Raw genomic sequence first — 16117 nt, 5'->3', positions numbered from 1 at the left:
TTTTGTTTTGTTTTGTTTTTTTTTGTGTGTGTGTCTACTTGTAGCTTGCAGCCACCATGACCAGTATGAAAGGGTGTGTTCTTGATCTTAAAGGGTAGAACTTAGGGTGTATTTTCACATGGAGACAGTATGCCATAAGTGGTGGTTAGAATCTTAGGAAAGAGTTCCATTTGAGACTCACTATAAGTTGAGTAAGCCCTTGTGGGCTAGCTCACCACCATTTATAACAGTATATGCATGAGTAAATGGATTCTATATCCCAGCCATCCATGTTATAAACATGCTTTTGAAGTTGGGGACTTGCCTGTATTTCATTAGGTCCTCCCCAGCTACTTTCCCCACAATAGTTTACATTTTGAACTATTAGCCTTTTGGGAAGATAAAATGACAGAAAATAGAGATTACTATAATTTACTCTTAGTGCTAAGAGCCTGGCAGACACTATCAAGATAAAATCATATTTTCTGCAGGGTTTGCACCTATATCCTTTTATAGTTGCATTATACCAGGTCACAGTCATCTTTTCCTTTGTAGAATTCTAGGGTCTTAATCTAGGTATTTCCGAAAAACACTTAATCAGATTTAGGACATGAGACATGATTTTGGTCTGTCGTACACTCCCTTCAGCCCATATCTGTATGGAAGCTGATGGCCTTCCAGCTGAGAGGTTACTGTTCCAGCCCTGGAGTGGGTTCAGTGGAAGACTACTCGTCTGGCCTTCCACATGCTTGATATTTTTAGACATGGCTCTTATTTTACTCAGCAATACACCAGCCAGCCAATCACTAGAGAATTTATCCAGGAATCAACCTGTTGCTTGAACATATGTTCAAAGGATGCCACCTCTAATCTCTAGCCCTTCATGAAGTCAGACAACCACAAGCATGTTTTAAGAGCCACCCCTATCTCCACTTAACTTTCCTGAGTAACATGTTCAGTTTTGCTTCACTCGTTCATGGTACACAGTATAAATACATCATAAAATGCCTTTCTGTCTCATTTGTAGAACTGTAATTGAAAATTTTGTCCATGGTGTGTTTTTTTTATTTAAATTCTTTATTGTTTAAGTATTACATAAGTCTCCTTTTCCCCCCATTGACCTCTCCCCCTGCCACTCCACCCCCCAGCACATGCCCTTAGCTTCCCACCCCCATCTGTGTTCATTGGTTATGCTCATATGCATGCATATAAGTCCTTTGGTTGATCTCTTACTCCCTCACCCTCTGCCTTCCCTCATAGGTTGGACAGTCTGTTCGATGCTTCTATGACTCTGGTTCTATTTTTGTTCATCAGTTTATGTTGTTTCATGATGTTTCTTAATATGAATGTGTACTGGGTTATCCAACTTCTCTTACTCAGCCACATGACCAAGCCTGCTCTCTCAGAATGACAGGTCCTTAGGGGAAATTTCCAAAGTAGATGATTTAAAGGTGTAAGAGCTGTTTGTTTTTGTTTTTTTTGTTTTTTAAATTTACTGAGTTATTGAGAATAAGTTGCAGGCTTCATAGCAAAAACTTGATTTGTGGGTTCTTTTAAGGGGAATAATAAAATGTCTCAGCTGCTTTTAAAATTAGGAAAGGTGAACATAATCTCTATTCTAAAATAGATTTAAAAATACCCATATCTTCTTTTGTGGGTGGAAATTACAAGGAATAGAAACAGGAAGGATAAGAGGCAGGAGGGACAGAGAAATAATTAAAATACATACCAAATTCCAGAGAGGCAAAATGCTTGTTGATGTACTAGTGTATCTCCCTCCCTCTTTCCATCCATTTTCCTTCCCTCCTCCTTCTCTCCCTCCCTATCTTTCTCTCTCTTCTTCTAAAATAAAAAAGTAAACCCAGAAATACCTTTTATTTTAAGTAATATTTTAATTCCATCTAAAATTTGTAATGGTTGGTCCTCTTAAGTTCCTTACTCCCTTAAAAAGAGGACAGCTACCATATTGCTTGGGAGAATGTAGATCAACTGGAGAGGAAATGGAGTGGTATTTTTGCCTTGAGGCCTTTTAGGATACTGTAAGCTACCCAGAATTTTAAAGCTGGGCTGCAGTTCAGCTACTCTGAGAGACAGGTGGGACCGCCTTTGGCATTTGTCCTGGGCCTGGATAAGTGTAAGTGTCAGGCTGATCTGAGCTCAGTCTGCTTGCCTAGTCCTGGCCACTCCCGCATCTGGCATGGCCTCAGCCCTGGGAACAGGCTCTGGGGCTGCAGGGATGATCACATGGTAACAAAGACTGGGTCATTATATCCCATGGAACAAACTTCAAAAAGTAAAATCAGAATATTAAAAAGTTAATTGTATCATATTATCTGCCTTATCCTGCCCATTGACACTCCCTCCCCAATGAACAGTGCACATTGTAGAGAGTTCCATGTCTGTACCTACAGAGTTACCTCTTTATTTATAATGGGTGCCTATTATTCCACAGCACGGATTATTTTATGCCAAAGGTTGGTGCCTTTTTTTTTTTTACAAACAATCCTGAAAGGATTATCTTCCCAGATGAGCAAAGTGTATTGTATGAGCTGATCTCTGATGAATGTCAATTGTCAATGTTAATATTCCATCTCTTTATCAATATTTTATTCCCCTTAGAATCTTTTGTCTCCTCTTTACCCTCAACAATAGATAAAATTGAAAGCTTGCTGATTTCAATGAAAGACAAATTGTCATCTATGTTTATATCTATGACAATTTTTCTTCTTACAGGCCCATAGTTAGCTGTATCTCCTTCATTTCTAATGTAAAAAGAGAATCAAGACAAGTTTCCTGTAAGATTTGTAACAACACATTCCATTTTGATTAGGAGCTTCCATCTAGAAATAAAGTCATAATTCCTTTTCATGAAAGAACAGCAACAAGAAAGTAAATAGATCTGACCTTACCCTGTAGCAGCCTGCTTTGTAGTGCTGACAGGGGATGTTGGGAGGGTGAGGTGGAGAAGTTGGTGCTGGTCTGGAACAGATTGCAAGGGGAGGTCTGGACCCGTCAGGCTCAGCTGAGCAGAGGGCCCGATCATTTATCACTGTCAGAGGGCTTGAGGGTGGAGGGAAGGGGGAGTTACTGGACCATTCCTGCGCATCGCCTGACTGACAGCTGACAGCGCCTCATAAGCATCCATTGAGGTGCCCTGCACATCCTGCTGAAGGCTGCTGACAAGTTCACTAGGAAGAAGAAAGAAGACCTGCTGCTGCATGCTATGTGCTTTGCACACCTTTCTGTGTGGTGTATAGAACCATTTGCACAAAGTGGGCTTAGTGGTATTAGAGGCATACAGTTAGGCTCCAAAGTGATAACAAACTGATAGGATGAGAAAATACTACTGTGGGTTTCATGCCTTAATTACATTCGCAGGCTTGGGATACTGCACAACACTGATGATTTTACTGTGGCCGAACTGACATCGGCAAATGCTGGCAAGAACATAGATAACTTTGCTGCATGCACGTGTAACAGACTAAGCAATGCCAGCCTGGCGCCAGGCTCCCCACAGGTCTTTGAAAGGCAGTGTTCTTTTTTTAAATATATTTTATTGATATTTTACAGAGAGGAAGGGAGAGGGATAGAGAGCTAGAAACATCGATGAGAGAGAAACATCGATCAGCTGCCTCCTGCACACCCCCCACTGGGGATGTGCCCGCAACCACAGTACATGCCCTTGACCAGAATCGAACCTGGGACCCTTGAGTCTGCAGGCCGACGCTCTATCCACTGAGCCAAACCGGTTTCGGCTGAAAGGCAGTGTTCTTAAAAGCAACACTAAAAAGTATGATTTCTATGCGAAACTTTATAGCTATGTTTAACATTCCTCTAAAACAGCCTTGGGCAAACTACGGCCCGCGGGCCAGATCCGGCTGTTCTATCCGGTTCTCTTGCTCTCCCCTCCGCTCCTTTACTTTGAATTTATATTAGTTCACACAAACACTCCATCCATGCTTTTGTTCTGGCCCTCTGGTCCAGTTTAAGAACCCATTGTGGCCCTCGAGTCAAAAAGTTTGCCCACCCCTGCTCTAAAATGTCTAAAGTATGGGTTAGGATCAATACGAAATATGTACCTTAGAATGAAAGGATATCGTTTTTATTTACAGCCGCATTTTCAGTACAACTGTTTTCAATACTGTTATTCACAGAGATGTCACATTTATCAGACTGACATGAAGATTTTAATCCTTAAAAGAATTTTATTTTAAAAGGAATTTTTATTTCCAAGATTATCTAATTTTGGTAGTCATAAAGAAGTACATGTGTTAAGAGGGTGGCAGGAAGGTTTCATAGAAGTCAGGTGAAAAATTCCATCAGTTAATATATGCTTATCAGACATGCTCTTACATGTGGTAAATAATACCATTGCACTGCGAAGGTGAGTATGGAATTCTCCTAAAGCAAAATTAACAATGATGGAATGCTTTTACTGAGCTAATGCCATATGAATCGGGGACTCATGCTAGTCTGATAACAGTCGGGTAGCAGGGTGTGGAAGAGCTGCAGGCAGCGCTGCTAACACGGAGACTTGGGGATGTGTTCCTGATGAGCAGACCCCAAGAGTGGGGCAGGGCCATTGCTGCTTGAAGGATGAATAGAGGGCATTGTCTTACTATCTTTGTTTACCCAATAGTAAGCCCAGTGACTGGCATGTAACCAGTGTTTCATAACTATTTTCTGAACTGTGATGTTATTTGGGCAAAATGTGGGTTCCTTGTCTTGACTTACTGGGATAGATATGCACCATTCCCCCTTCCGAGTCCCTCTGTCAACCTACATTCCCCTTCCCTCACACCTGTCTACCTAGGACATCATAAGCTCATGAAACCTACCCAAGTCTGGAACAATGTCTGAGATTCCCTCATCAGATGGGATTTCATAGGCCAGCCTGTGGCTGCTTTGAGTTAGTCTGGAAGTCCTTGAAAGCTCCAGTGCTGTCACCCAGGGGGCAGGGTTTTAAGGAGCAAGCAGTAGAGTTCAAGGGACCCGAACCTGGAAAGAAAAAGGTCCCTGTGCTGAGTCCTTATGTAATCAGGCAGGAAATAATCTCGCATTGGTTATTTTCATTTATGGGAGCTTTTATGCTTTCTCTTGCTCTTTCTATTAAACAAACAAACAAACAAACAAACAGGAATGGGACTCATAGGAAAACATTTAGATTTTTACAAGATGGAAATATACCTGTTAGGATCTAGATTACTTCTTTTTCAAGTTTGCTTTGTATTTTTTTCTTTTCCTTTTTATAGTTGACTGGTTATCAATGAAATATTTGCTTTAAAATTTGGAAGTACTTGAAAGTGTAAAGAAGGAAGAATAATCACCTATCACTTAGCATGTATAGGTAGCTATTATTACATTTTGACCCTGTTTTCTTCTAGTAATTTTTCTGTGCCTTTGTTCTTAATTGGGTAGGATACTCTTTTTTTATTTTTATTTTTGCTTTTCCCCACTCAGCTCTGTATTATTACAGTTTCCCAATGCATGAAAAAACCTTTTTATGATCATACTTTTAAAATTACAGTACCAAAAAGTTACCATGTAATATTCCACCTTAAGACTGTGGCACAATTCCTTCATTATCCCTCTTTTATTGGGTCATTTAGGTGGTTTACAGTTTTTCATGGTTGTAAACAATTATGCTGTAAACATCTTTGGGTAGCTCTGCCTTAATCCTGATTATTCCCTAAGGTACATACCTATACTTGGAATTACAAGGTCAAGGACTTAAATGCTCTTGACTTTCCTGATGCATATTTGCAGGTTGCTTTCCAACTGGATTGCAGCTGTTCCCATGTCCATGAGTAGTGTTTGAGGAAGCCCGTCTCCCTACTCCCTCATCCATATTCAGCATTGGTTTTGTAAGTTTTGCCATTTTCATGAATTAAAAATAGCATCTCATTGTGTGGTTGAGTATTCACATAGTTATTTGTTATTTATATATTTAAATTTTTTATGAGTAATGTGTGTCCCTGTCGTTCTCCACTTTTTCTATGGCAGTGGAATCGCTGTCTTTTACAGAGTTGTGGAAGCCTGCCTGGGGAGCATGCAGAACTAAATTCAGTGCTGGTTTTTAGGGCCACTGGCTTACCTCCTGCACTCTAATTGTAGGCACCCATGTGGTCACTTTCCTTCCTTATCCAGGGCAATCTTGTGGCCTCATGGAACTCAGCAACACAGCAGGATCATGCTCTACCAGTTTCTCTTAGGAACAGTAAAGGGCTTGTGTATGAGGTGTGTGCATTTGACGTTGCTGTTGCAGGTTCACAGTCGTGCTTGTGGTCTGTGCACTGAGCAGACCTTTGAAAAGACAGTAGGTGCATCATGAAAAATAAAAAGGCCTATGCTTACTTAATGCTTTATTTCTTTTTTTAACCCTCACCCAAGGCTATGCCTTTATTGTTTTTGAGAGAGAGAGAAAGGAAGGAGGGGAGAGAGAGAGAGAGAGAGAGAGAGAGAGAGAGAGAGAGAGAGAGAGAGAGAGAACCATGGATGTCAGAGAGAAACATCCATCAGTTGCCTCCCATAAGCGCTCTGACCTGGGATCGAACCCCTGGAACCTAGGAATGTGCCCTGACTGGGATTCAAACCCGTAACCTTTTGGTGTATGGGACGACATTCCAACCACCTGAGCCACCCGGCAAGGGCAATGCTTTATTCTTTTAAAATACATTCTCATCTTCATTGCCTCACTCTTTTAGCTGGAAATCTTCCCTTAGTGTCCTCTAACAAGTTTGTTGATTAAATGGATCTCCTTATGTGTAGGGTCTATGAAATTTATCTTTGCTCCCACAACCCAAAATGTAATTGCCAGTGGATATGAGCCAAAGACCGTACCCATCAGTATTAGCTTATGCCTCTTTTAGGCTGGGGTTTACATATGGCCTTGTTCTGCCCTATCCTGCTATGACTTCATACTGTGAACTTCACATTGTGAAGTTTCAGGTTCTTCTGCAGAGGGATGCTGGGAGGTGCAGGGGCTACCTTCAGGGGTATCTGCTCCTTTACTGGCCAGGAGATGCATCTTAGTATTGCTGCACCTGGAGCAAAGGAGCAGGGAGAATGGTATGGCGGATGGAATTCACTGGAGGAAGGACAGTGGTCAGAGCATAAGGATGTAATCCTGAAGGATATATGACTTCTTTTTTTGAGCTGCAATCTTGACATCTAATTTTTCCATTTTGTCCATAGCATATCTTTTGTTTTTAGGGCAGCCCCCACTTACATACAGTGAGGGCTGACCTTCTCTTTCTCCTTGAGCTTTGAGAGCAATGCTTGCCTCTGGTGCCCACAGCAGTTGGGGACTACTTGTCTCATTCTCACTATAGCCTTACTGTGGACTCCGGTAAGCCTCTGCCAGCCACAAATTTCATCTGCCTCTAGTCGTGCACCTCGTCCTTCAACTAGAAGGACTCAGGCTTCCTTGGACACAGGGTGGTTGGAGTGCAGATTCATTTGGCCCTCAGTTGAGTAACATCCTTCCAGTAACTGGACCACCACCATGTAACTTCCCCCTCTCCCTCTCCTCACATACAGAGCACACCAATGGGGGCAAAACCCATTCTGGGTTGAATTTCACCTTAAAACACCATAGCCCCCAATAATAGGAACTTTAAGGACAAAAACAATATAGAACCAAGGTCCATCTGGGCAGAGGTGACTAGAAGCATCATTGCCTATTCTCTCCCAATGCACCTGCCCCATATTTGTGTGACTGGGTGACAGGTGCATCCTCAGGACTCCAGCTCTCACAGTCATCACATCATCCTCACAACAAGGTGGAGGGCACCTTGGCCAGCCAGGTCCCAGAATGCTCCATCAGTGTGACTCAGGCACATCTGCTGGAGACGGGAGAGGCAGCTCAAAAGCTAGGGCCGTGGGCCAAATATGAACCCCACTTAGTTCCAGTCTAATTTGTATCTTGAGACACCAGGAGTAAGTGACCTAGAGAAAGAGCCACTAAGAAACAGTGGTGGGGACTGTGACACCTTATTTTTTTGAGGTTTTAATTGCCATTTTAGTGAAATAAACACACCTTTACCTCAGTCTCAAACTGAACCTAATCATTGATAAACCTCATAGCAGCATGAATGACTGCTAGTAACAATGATAAGTGTGGGTTGGATTTTTAAGGTGTTAATAACATGACTGGGAGGGGCTCGCACTGCTAATTGACCTGCAGCTGTGAGGCTTTATTAGTCTGATAAGAGGCTATACCAGTGCAGGGATGATTCTGGTCCAGAAGCTGACCATGACTCCCAGGACAACAGTAGCTGTTCTTAGAATCTCCAATTAGGTAATGTTGCCATGGTCACCCAATCGGGAGGAGATTGGACCTGCAGGAGAATACTGAGGGTCTGAGAGCCCACCCTCCAGCCTTCACCTCCCCTGCCTTCTACCTGTCCAATCCCCCTTCACATAGAATACAGGAATTTTAGCTAGCTCAGTTTGCATACATAATACAGCTAATCACTGGTTGATTTGTGTCAGAATTTGCATTATTAAAGGTTCATTATTAAACAGTTTTATTGTATTTTTCAAGCAAGAAAACAGTCATAAAGTTTTAAGTACATTAGTTATACACAAATAAAGCAAAAAACAGTGTCAGTATCATCTTCTAAAGCTTTTGAACATGCCCCCCAGATCCCCTTCAAAATCTCTCCAATAGTTGACTTTGGCCCAATCTTGCTCTAATTAACCTTGCTGCTCCTCAAGCACCGGGCTTTCAAGATTAATGAAAATCTATTCCTTGTCCTCATATACCCTTGACTGAGGACACGTCTGGCCATCATCAGAGGTTGTCCTCCTGGAGCATGTGGCCTTGGAACGTGTCCCCACAGAGCAGGGGCAGGGACATCTGCCCGACCAGCCAGATTGGAGGCATCTACCCTGCTGTGGCCAGGCAGCAGATGTCCCTGTCAGAAAGCCCCTCCTGTCTCCATTTCATGCTCTGCTGGTAATCAATAGTTAGTACCCAATCAATGAGTGACTTTTCTGTTTAGTCAGTGTGATTGTTTCTCTGGTGAAATGTCCAACTAATTATGAAAAAAAGTTTTATAAATGCTCGTTAGGTTCCCAGGTTAGTCCTCCCCACCCCCAAATCTTATTTGACCTATATAATGTGTTTAAAGGATCTCTTCTGGTTCTTTGGCTCCCAAATACTAGCCTTAGCACAGTTTTAATGGGAAAGTGCCCTTAGAAGTTCAGCCTTGGTTTCCAGGAATAGAACTGCAACTGTTCAGTTTTTAAGGACTCACCATTCCCTCATCGTAGAATAGAAAGGAGCACTCAGATTTCCTCTCATTCTTTTGTCCCTAAAGCTGTCTTCTTATTGAAATGTATTATGTAGAAATGAGAAGGAAAATAGCTTCTTTCTTTGTGCCATCTTTCTGTTTTATTCACTTAAACCAGGAATAACAAAATGATTTAAGCACACAAGAGAGATTCTATGGGGTGCTAAGAGGAGAAAGGATTTTGTGGTCACATTTGGGGTTAGAGAAAGCATGCTGTGGTTGATTAGTGATGTCTATCATGGGCATGGAAGTGGAGGAGAGGTAACTAGTGCCATGTATTTGTTATCCCTGATTCAGATCTTATAAAAAATCAAGTTCACACAAAGATGATAATACTAGTCTAACAGTTAAGTTGTGCTTACTATGTGCCAAGCACTGTTCTAAGTGCATTGTGTGTTAACTCATTTAATTCTCAAAGCAACCCACAAGGTTGTTACCAATGAGGAAACTTACAGATGAGGAAACTGAGGCACAAAGAGGCTAAGTGACTGAGCTAGGAAGCGGGAGAGCTGAGATTCCAAGCCAGCCTCATTTCAGAGCCCATGTCCTTAGCAGCGGAAACTGTACTGTCTTCTGTTGGCAAAGGCTGTCTTTGCCCCCCAGGGGCTGTAGTTCAGAAGGAAATGTGAAATCCAGTTTACAGACACTGTTATTTTTGGGCCTCGGGCTCTAGAATAAAAGATAAAACAAGTTCTAGGGTAACCTTAGCAGTAAACAGAGAGTGACCTTTGAATTTTCACCTTCCTCTCCAGTTAGCATTTCTAGCCTTTCCACCTCTACCAGCACTCTGCCTTCTCAGCTGAGAGCAGGTGAATGGGAAGGGAGGGAGGTGGACATCTAAGGAGCGGAACAGGGGAGTCCCTTTGTCCAGACCACATGGCTGGGGACACTTTCTGAGTGGCCATTTTTAATGATCATTTTTGTATGAGGGCCACATCTCTATATAAAAGCCTAAGCAACTGAATGACGTGTCAATCAGTAGTTATGATGTGCACTGACCACCAGGGGGCAGACGCTCAATGCAGGAGCTGTCCCCTGGTGGTCAGTGGGCTCCCATAGTGGGAGCACCGCTCAGCCAGAAGCCGGGCTCATAGCTGGCGAGCGCAGCTGTGGGAACATGAGCCTCTCCTGCCTCCACGGCAGGGCTACCGAGTGGCAGTGGCAGGCACAGTGGGGCCGGGATGAGCAGGAGCAGCACCTGCCCTGGGCTCGGGCTCCTCCCCAGCCACCTGCTGCTTTGTGCATTGCTACATCCCTGTGAGGATTGGGCCTAAACCGGCAGTCCGGCATCCCTCGAGGGCTCCCGGATTGTGAGAGGGTGCAAGCCAGGCTGAGGGACTTCACCAGTGCACGAATCTGTGCACTGGGCCTCTAGTGTACATATAAAGAGAGATATGTTTTTAGTGAGTAAAATGATATATCTTTCATAATGGCTAAAGAGAGTCCTTTTAGAACTGTTTATGTCTTCCTTAGTTGGTTAACAATGTATTGAATACTATGCTATGTCCCATATTGTGCTAGTATTGTAGATATGGTGAGCCAAAAGAGACACGAGCCCTGCCCTCCCTGAGCTTACAGTATACTCATCCAAATAGTGACCAAGTATAAGGTGCAGCCCTGGTGAGTGTTGCAGACAAAGGCCGTTGGTTCCAAGAGAGCAGCATGGACGAGGTGGGCAGAGCACGTGGGGCCTGTGTTAGAATTTTGACTTAGCTGTGTCAGAATTTTGACTTAGCCTCAGTGCAGTGGAAAGCCACACTGGGAAGGAGGTTGGGGAGTTTGTGTCATATAACCAGAGTTATACTTTCTTTTCAAAGGCAATGTGACTACACTGGGAAGAACAAATTAGAGAGGGTGTGTAGGGACACTTGGAGGAGTCCAAGCCAAGAGGCCACACCAGTTGGGGCTGGAGTGGTTTTGGTGGTGGAGTGAAGAAGTAGAAGGATTCTAAAGATGTTTGGAAGGCAGAGTTAGCTAGATTTGATGATAGATTAGATGTGGGTGGTAAGGGAGAGAGAACGGGTAGGAGGATAGTCGTCCTATGCCCAGAGGTTGGGATGCTGGAAGAAGTTGAAGTTTGGAGTGGATGGTCAGCTTGTGTTGGAGGTGCTTTTGAGCTGACCCAGAGGAGATGTCAAACAGCTACACTTTTTATTGTAAATATGTACTGGGTTGTAAATAAGGCCTGATGAACTATCCTGGGAAACCAAGTATTGGGGAAAATTTTTTAAAATCTATAATTTGTTGATTTTTAAATTTGTTGATTTAAAAAAAAAATCCAAGCAAACATATTTTCATTTAGAAAATAAGAATCTAACAATGACCAAGGAAATTAATAAAGGTAAACATTTTGCATGATTTCCCTAGTTATTTTCATTTTTGCATGTTTCTCTGGCAGTTTTTTCCCATAAGCATTCACATTTTAATTAGTTGTCATTATAATCTACATCCAGTGTGTAATAGGATTGTTTTCACTTACCATTATCCTAAATATTTTTCCTCATTCCTATATATCTCTCAAGTGCTGTATTTAAAATATGTAGCATAGTATTTCATGCTTTTGATAAATCATGGATTATAAATTTCTAAGCAATTTCTCTATTTTGGATATTTGTTGATTTTAAGATTTCATCATTAAAACTAGTAATACTTCAATAAATATTGTTATACATATCATGTTTTTTTTGTAGGTGGCATTTTTCTTAGGTTGAATTCTTTTGAGTGGGATTAGTGGGTCAGAGCATTTGAATAGGTGTACAGCTCTTGATGTGTATAAAGGAAGATGTTTAGAACCACGGGCAAGGCTGTGGAGTTCTCACCGTAGAACAGAGTTGTGACCTCCACATGGGGTGTCATCACATTCCTTTGGATTCAGTCAGTGGTCCTAACCATATGAGTGAGTGTGTGATAAAGTCCCATGCCACCTGACCTTTCACCTTGCATTTACTAATTGTGCCAGTTAGTGCCTAGAGATTACTGTAGGGCTTGCTCTCTTGTTCATCTAGCCTGGCTCCGACTCCCCTCTCAGGTTTTCTCTTCTTAGGATAGTGCCACAAATACTTAGGAAGCCCCTGAACTAGTAGTATCCCAAAGGGATAATCTAAACTGGACTGAACTTCAGAAGCCTTCAGGTTCTAAAAGACTGCAGTGGTATTGCAAAGGGTGCTTAGGGCCCTCATCGGTTTGGATGGGGTTCTCAAGACCTTCCATGACCCTGTCTATGCCTGTCAATCTGTCTTTCATTACCATTGCTTCTCAGCATATCACCTCTAGCATGCCCTAGACTCTGTTCTGGCCCAGGATGATGCCTTGGTTGCATCTACTCTCGGCTCTCACTAAAATTGCTTCTGCACCCTCTGCCTTTCCAAGTCCTGCCTCTCCTTTAAGACTCTACACAATTTGTGATTCCTTCAGGTCATTGGCTCTGATTTTCCAACTGACTGTCCCTGTGCTGTGAACTCTTAACAGTACCTTTAGTCCTCATTCCAGGACTTAGCACATAAGTGTAAGCTTTCTGGTAAAATTTGCTTTTGAATTGTTTACCCTCCTGAAGGGCAGGAAAAAATGTCATACTCTCCCCCTAGACCTCTCAGAGCCTAGCTTTAGTGCTGAGTACTTTGCCAGAGTTCAATAAATCTAATGTGACCCATTACATCAAAATATATGCACTACGTGAGGCAATGTGAAGGCATTCTAGCCATGCTTATGCATTTTTAATATAAATGCCCATATTCAAAAGTTGTTGAGGATATTAAAATACTCATAGATGGACCATATTCACATATTCCCGATCTGGTTGCTGTTTGGTGTGATGGGAACAAATTAATGTGGGAAAACAATCACATGGTCACTTTTCTTTTATTAAAAATATTTTTTTTTATTGATTTCAGAGAGGAAGGGAGAGGGAGAGAGAAAGACAGATAAACACCAATGATGAGAAAGAATCACTAATCGGCCGCCTCTTGCATGACCCACACTGGGGATTGAGCCCGCAACCTGGGCACACGTCCTGACCGGGAATCGAACCGTGACCTCCTGGTTCATAGGTTATAGCTCAACCACTGAGCCATGCCAGCCAGGTCACATGGTCACTTTTCATTCCTAAATCCTTGATATACACTGGGATGGGAAGGATGGTTGGTGGAGGAGACCAGGGTGCATGAAGAGTAGTAGCAAGCACTAGAGTATCTGTCTGGGCTCTAAGAAGGTGAGTATCTTTGGCTCCTGGGAACAGAGCTTGAACTGTAGTGAAATGATATGTTATTGAAAAGTTGGTCTTAATGTGACCCTGTTGTCTTTATGACTCACTTTACTGATTGGGTCTTCAGTGGAAGCCACCCAGTCCCCCTGGAAGCTGGAGCTTCCATTGTTCTCCAGGGATGGCCTGGCACAGTGGGGACCCTCTGGCTAGGAGGCAGGAGCTCTCAGGCTGGGCTGGCACTGCCTCCACCTACTGCACAGTCCTGCCTAAGGCCAGGCCTTAGCACACTCATTTGCAAAGTGACATGTTCGCATAGCCCATCTCTAGGCTTTCCTGTAAAAGATCAAAACCACAATACTTGAAACTCTCATAAGAGGATAAGCTTTGGTGTTATTTCTAAATAAAAATGAGAAGCAGGCTCTTTGACACATTTAATGACATGTGTTAGCATGTGTGTAGAACTTTACACTTAACTTGCATTTCTTTCTTTCTCTCTTTTTTTTTTTATAGCCAAACATCATGTCAATGGCAACAGAACAGTTGAACCTTTCCCAGAGGGAACACAGATGGCTGTATTTGGTAAGATATCAACTCTGAAAGAAAACCCAAATCGTGTGCAAAGACTAGTGCCAAATTTCTGAGTTTTAGCAAGTGTCCTCAGGGCTTCAAAATCTGGGCTCTTCTAGATATTTACAAATCATCGGAGCCAATCCCCCTCCCCCAAACTACTGAGTTTTTAGTATTACTGGGATCAGAAAAGCTTATTCTATATATTTTAATATGCTTTTTCCCCCTCACCTTGCAGACCAAATATCAAACTGTGTATTTGCTACTTCTTAAGTCCACACTGTGAATTAACCTGGTCATTTAGGGCTTATGTTTTTCTTTGTGGGGAGGGATTTTTTTTTTTTTCCACATTGATATATAACTTTGTTGAATTCTGGGTGGAATTCAAGTAGTTTTGACTTATTTCACAAAACTCGGTCTAGTTGAATGACCTCTGTCTTCTCCATTATGAATTGAGCATACTCCTTAGGAGAAAACATCTATCTTCTATCTATACTAATCTATACTAATAAAAGGGTAATATGCTAATTAGACTGGGAGACCTTCTGGACGTTCTTTTGGACAAAGCCATGGTGGCAGGGCTGAGGCAGAGGCCGTTAGGGGCGATTACGCCAGGAGGGGAGGGCAGTTGTGGGTGATCAGGCCGGCGGGGGGGTAGGTAGTTGGGGGCAAGCAGGCTGGCGGGGGGGGGAGGAGTTGAGGGCAAGCAGACCATGGGGGGGGCAGTTGGGGGCAATCAGGCCGGCAAGGGGGGGCAGTTGGGGGCGAGCAGGCTGGCAGGCAGAGTGGTTAGGGGCGATCAGGCAGGCAGGCAGGTGAGCGGTTAGGAGCCAGCGGTCCCGGATTGCGAGAGGGATGTCGGACAGTTGGACATCTCCTGACAGGTCCCAGATTGGAGAGGGTGCAGGCCAGGCTGAGGGAACCCCCCCCCCCTCAGCCTACCATGCATGAATTTTGTGCACCAGGCCACTAGTCAATTAAAATGTTTTAAGCAGAATAAAATGTGATCTCTGAGTGTATACAGGGGTGGGCAAAAGTAGATTTACAGTTATAAATACCCAACAGGTGGACGAGGGCCAGTGGCATGGCCACCACAGTCTCCAGACCTCTCACCCCAGCGGACTTCTTTTGGGTGTTGTCAAAGATAAAGTCTTTTCACAGAAACCACATACTGTGGATGATGTGATTTGCTGAATAAGAGAAGCATGTTAAGAAACTGATGACAATAAAGAGCTCTGTGCCAAAGTGCTTGAGTGCAGCAAGTAGACTGCAAGGATGTGACATAACAAAGGCCAGCAATTTGAGCACTTACGAGATTGTGCCTAAGTGCACTATGCATTGCATCATTCTTTTGAGTTAATAAAGCTATTGTAATACGGTAATCATAACCTAAATGTCTTTTTCCATATAAACAACTGTAAACCTACTTTTGTCCACCCTTCTGCAAAAGAGTGCAATTATATGGTGGAGCAGCACTTCCTGTTAGATTCCAAACCTTTTGGTGGGGAAGTCCTTTTTTAAAATTTTACTTACTTTTAAAAATATATTTTTATTTGTTTCAGAGAGAAGGGAAGGGAGAGAGATAGAAACATCAATGATGAGAGAGAATCATTGATTGGCTGCCACCTGCATGACTCACACCAGGGATTGAGCCCACAACCCGGGCATGTGCCCTGCCTGGGAATTGAACTGTGACCTCCTGGTCAACACTCAACCACTGAGCTATGATGGCTGGACGGGAGGTTATTTTTAATTCACGGTTTCTCACCTGCTCTCTGATGTCACCTAAACTTCCTTCAAAATGTCTCTACATCTGGCACTTTCTCCCTTTCCTCCTTCACTGTTCTTCCTTGTATCCACTTCCTGTCTGCCCTCTCCTTCTCCTTCTCCCCTCTTCTTTCTAACAGTGTCCTGGGACCCACCCCTTAGCACCCTCTCAGGGATCTCCATCTCTGTTCTCTGGATTTTCAGCTTTGTTCTGGTTCCTTCCCGTCAGCCTTCAGACAGGTTCTGTGATCCCTTCCATCCTAAAACCTGCAGCCCCCAAATTCACTGCCTTCTCTGGCATTCCCTT

At 43.1% G+C, this 16117-nt stretch overlaps 1 protein-coding gene across 3 annotated transcripts in view; it reads left to right on the top strand.

Annotated features, from left to right (window-relative positions):
• The window catches only part of MSRA (methionine sulfoxide reductase A), a 411741-nt gene that overhangs the window by 155562 nt on the left and 240062 nt on the right, over positions 1-16117 (top strand). For all 3 annotated transcript variants that reach the window (XM_080676194.1, XM_080676195.1, XM_080676196.1), the window contains exon 2: positions 13987-14055. In XM_080676194.1, coding sequence (XP_080532320.1) covers positions 13987-14055 — 69 coding nt within the window. The remainder of the gene's footprint in view (positions 1-13986; positions 14056-16117) is intronic.

The sequence above is a fragment of the Plecotus auritus genome (assembly GCF_963455305.1).
Source record: "Plecotus auritus genome assembly, chromosome: 6".
NCBI lineage: Eukaryota > Metazoa > Chordata > Mammalia > Chiroptera > Vespertilionidae > Plecotus > Plecotus auritus.
This window is presented reverse-complemented; position numbering and strand designations above follow the sequence as displayed.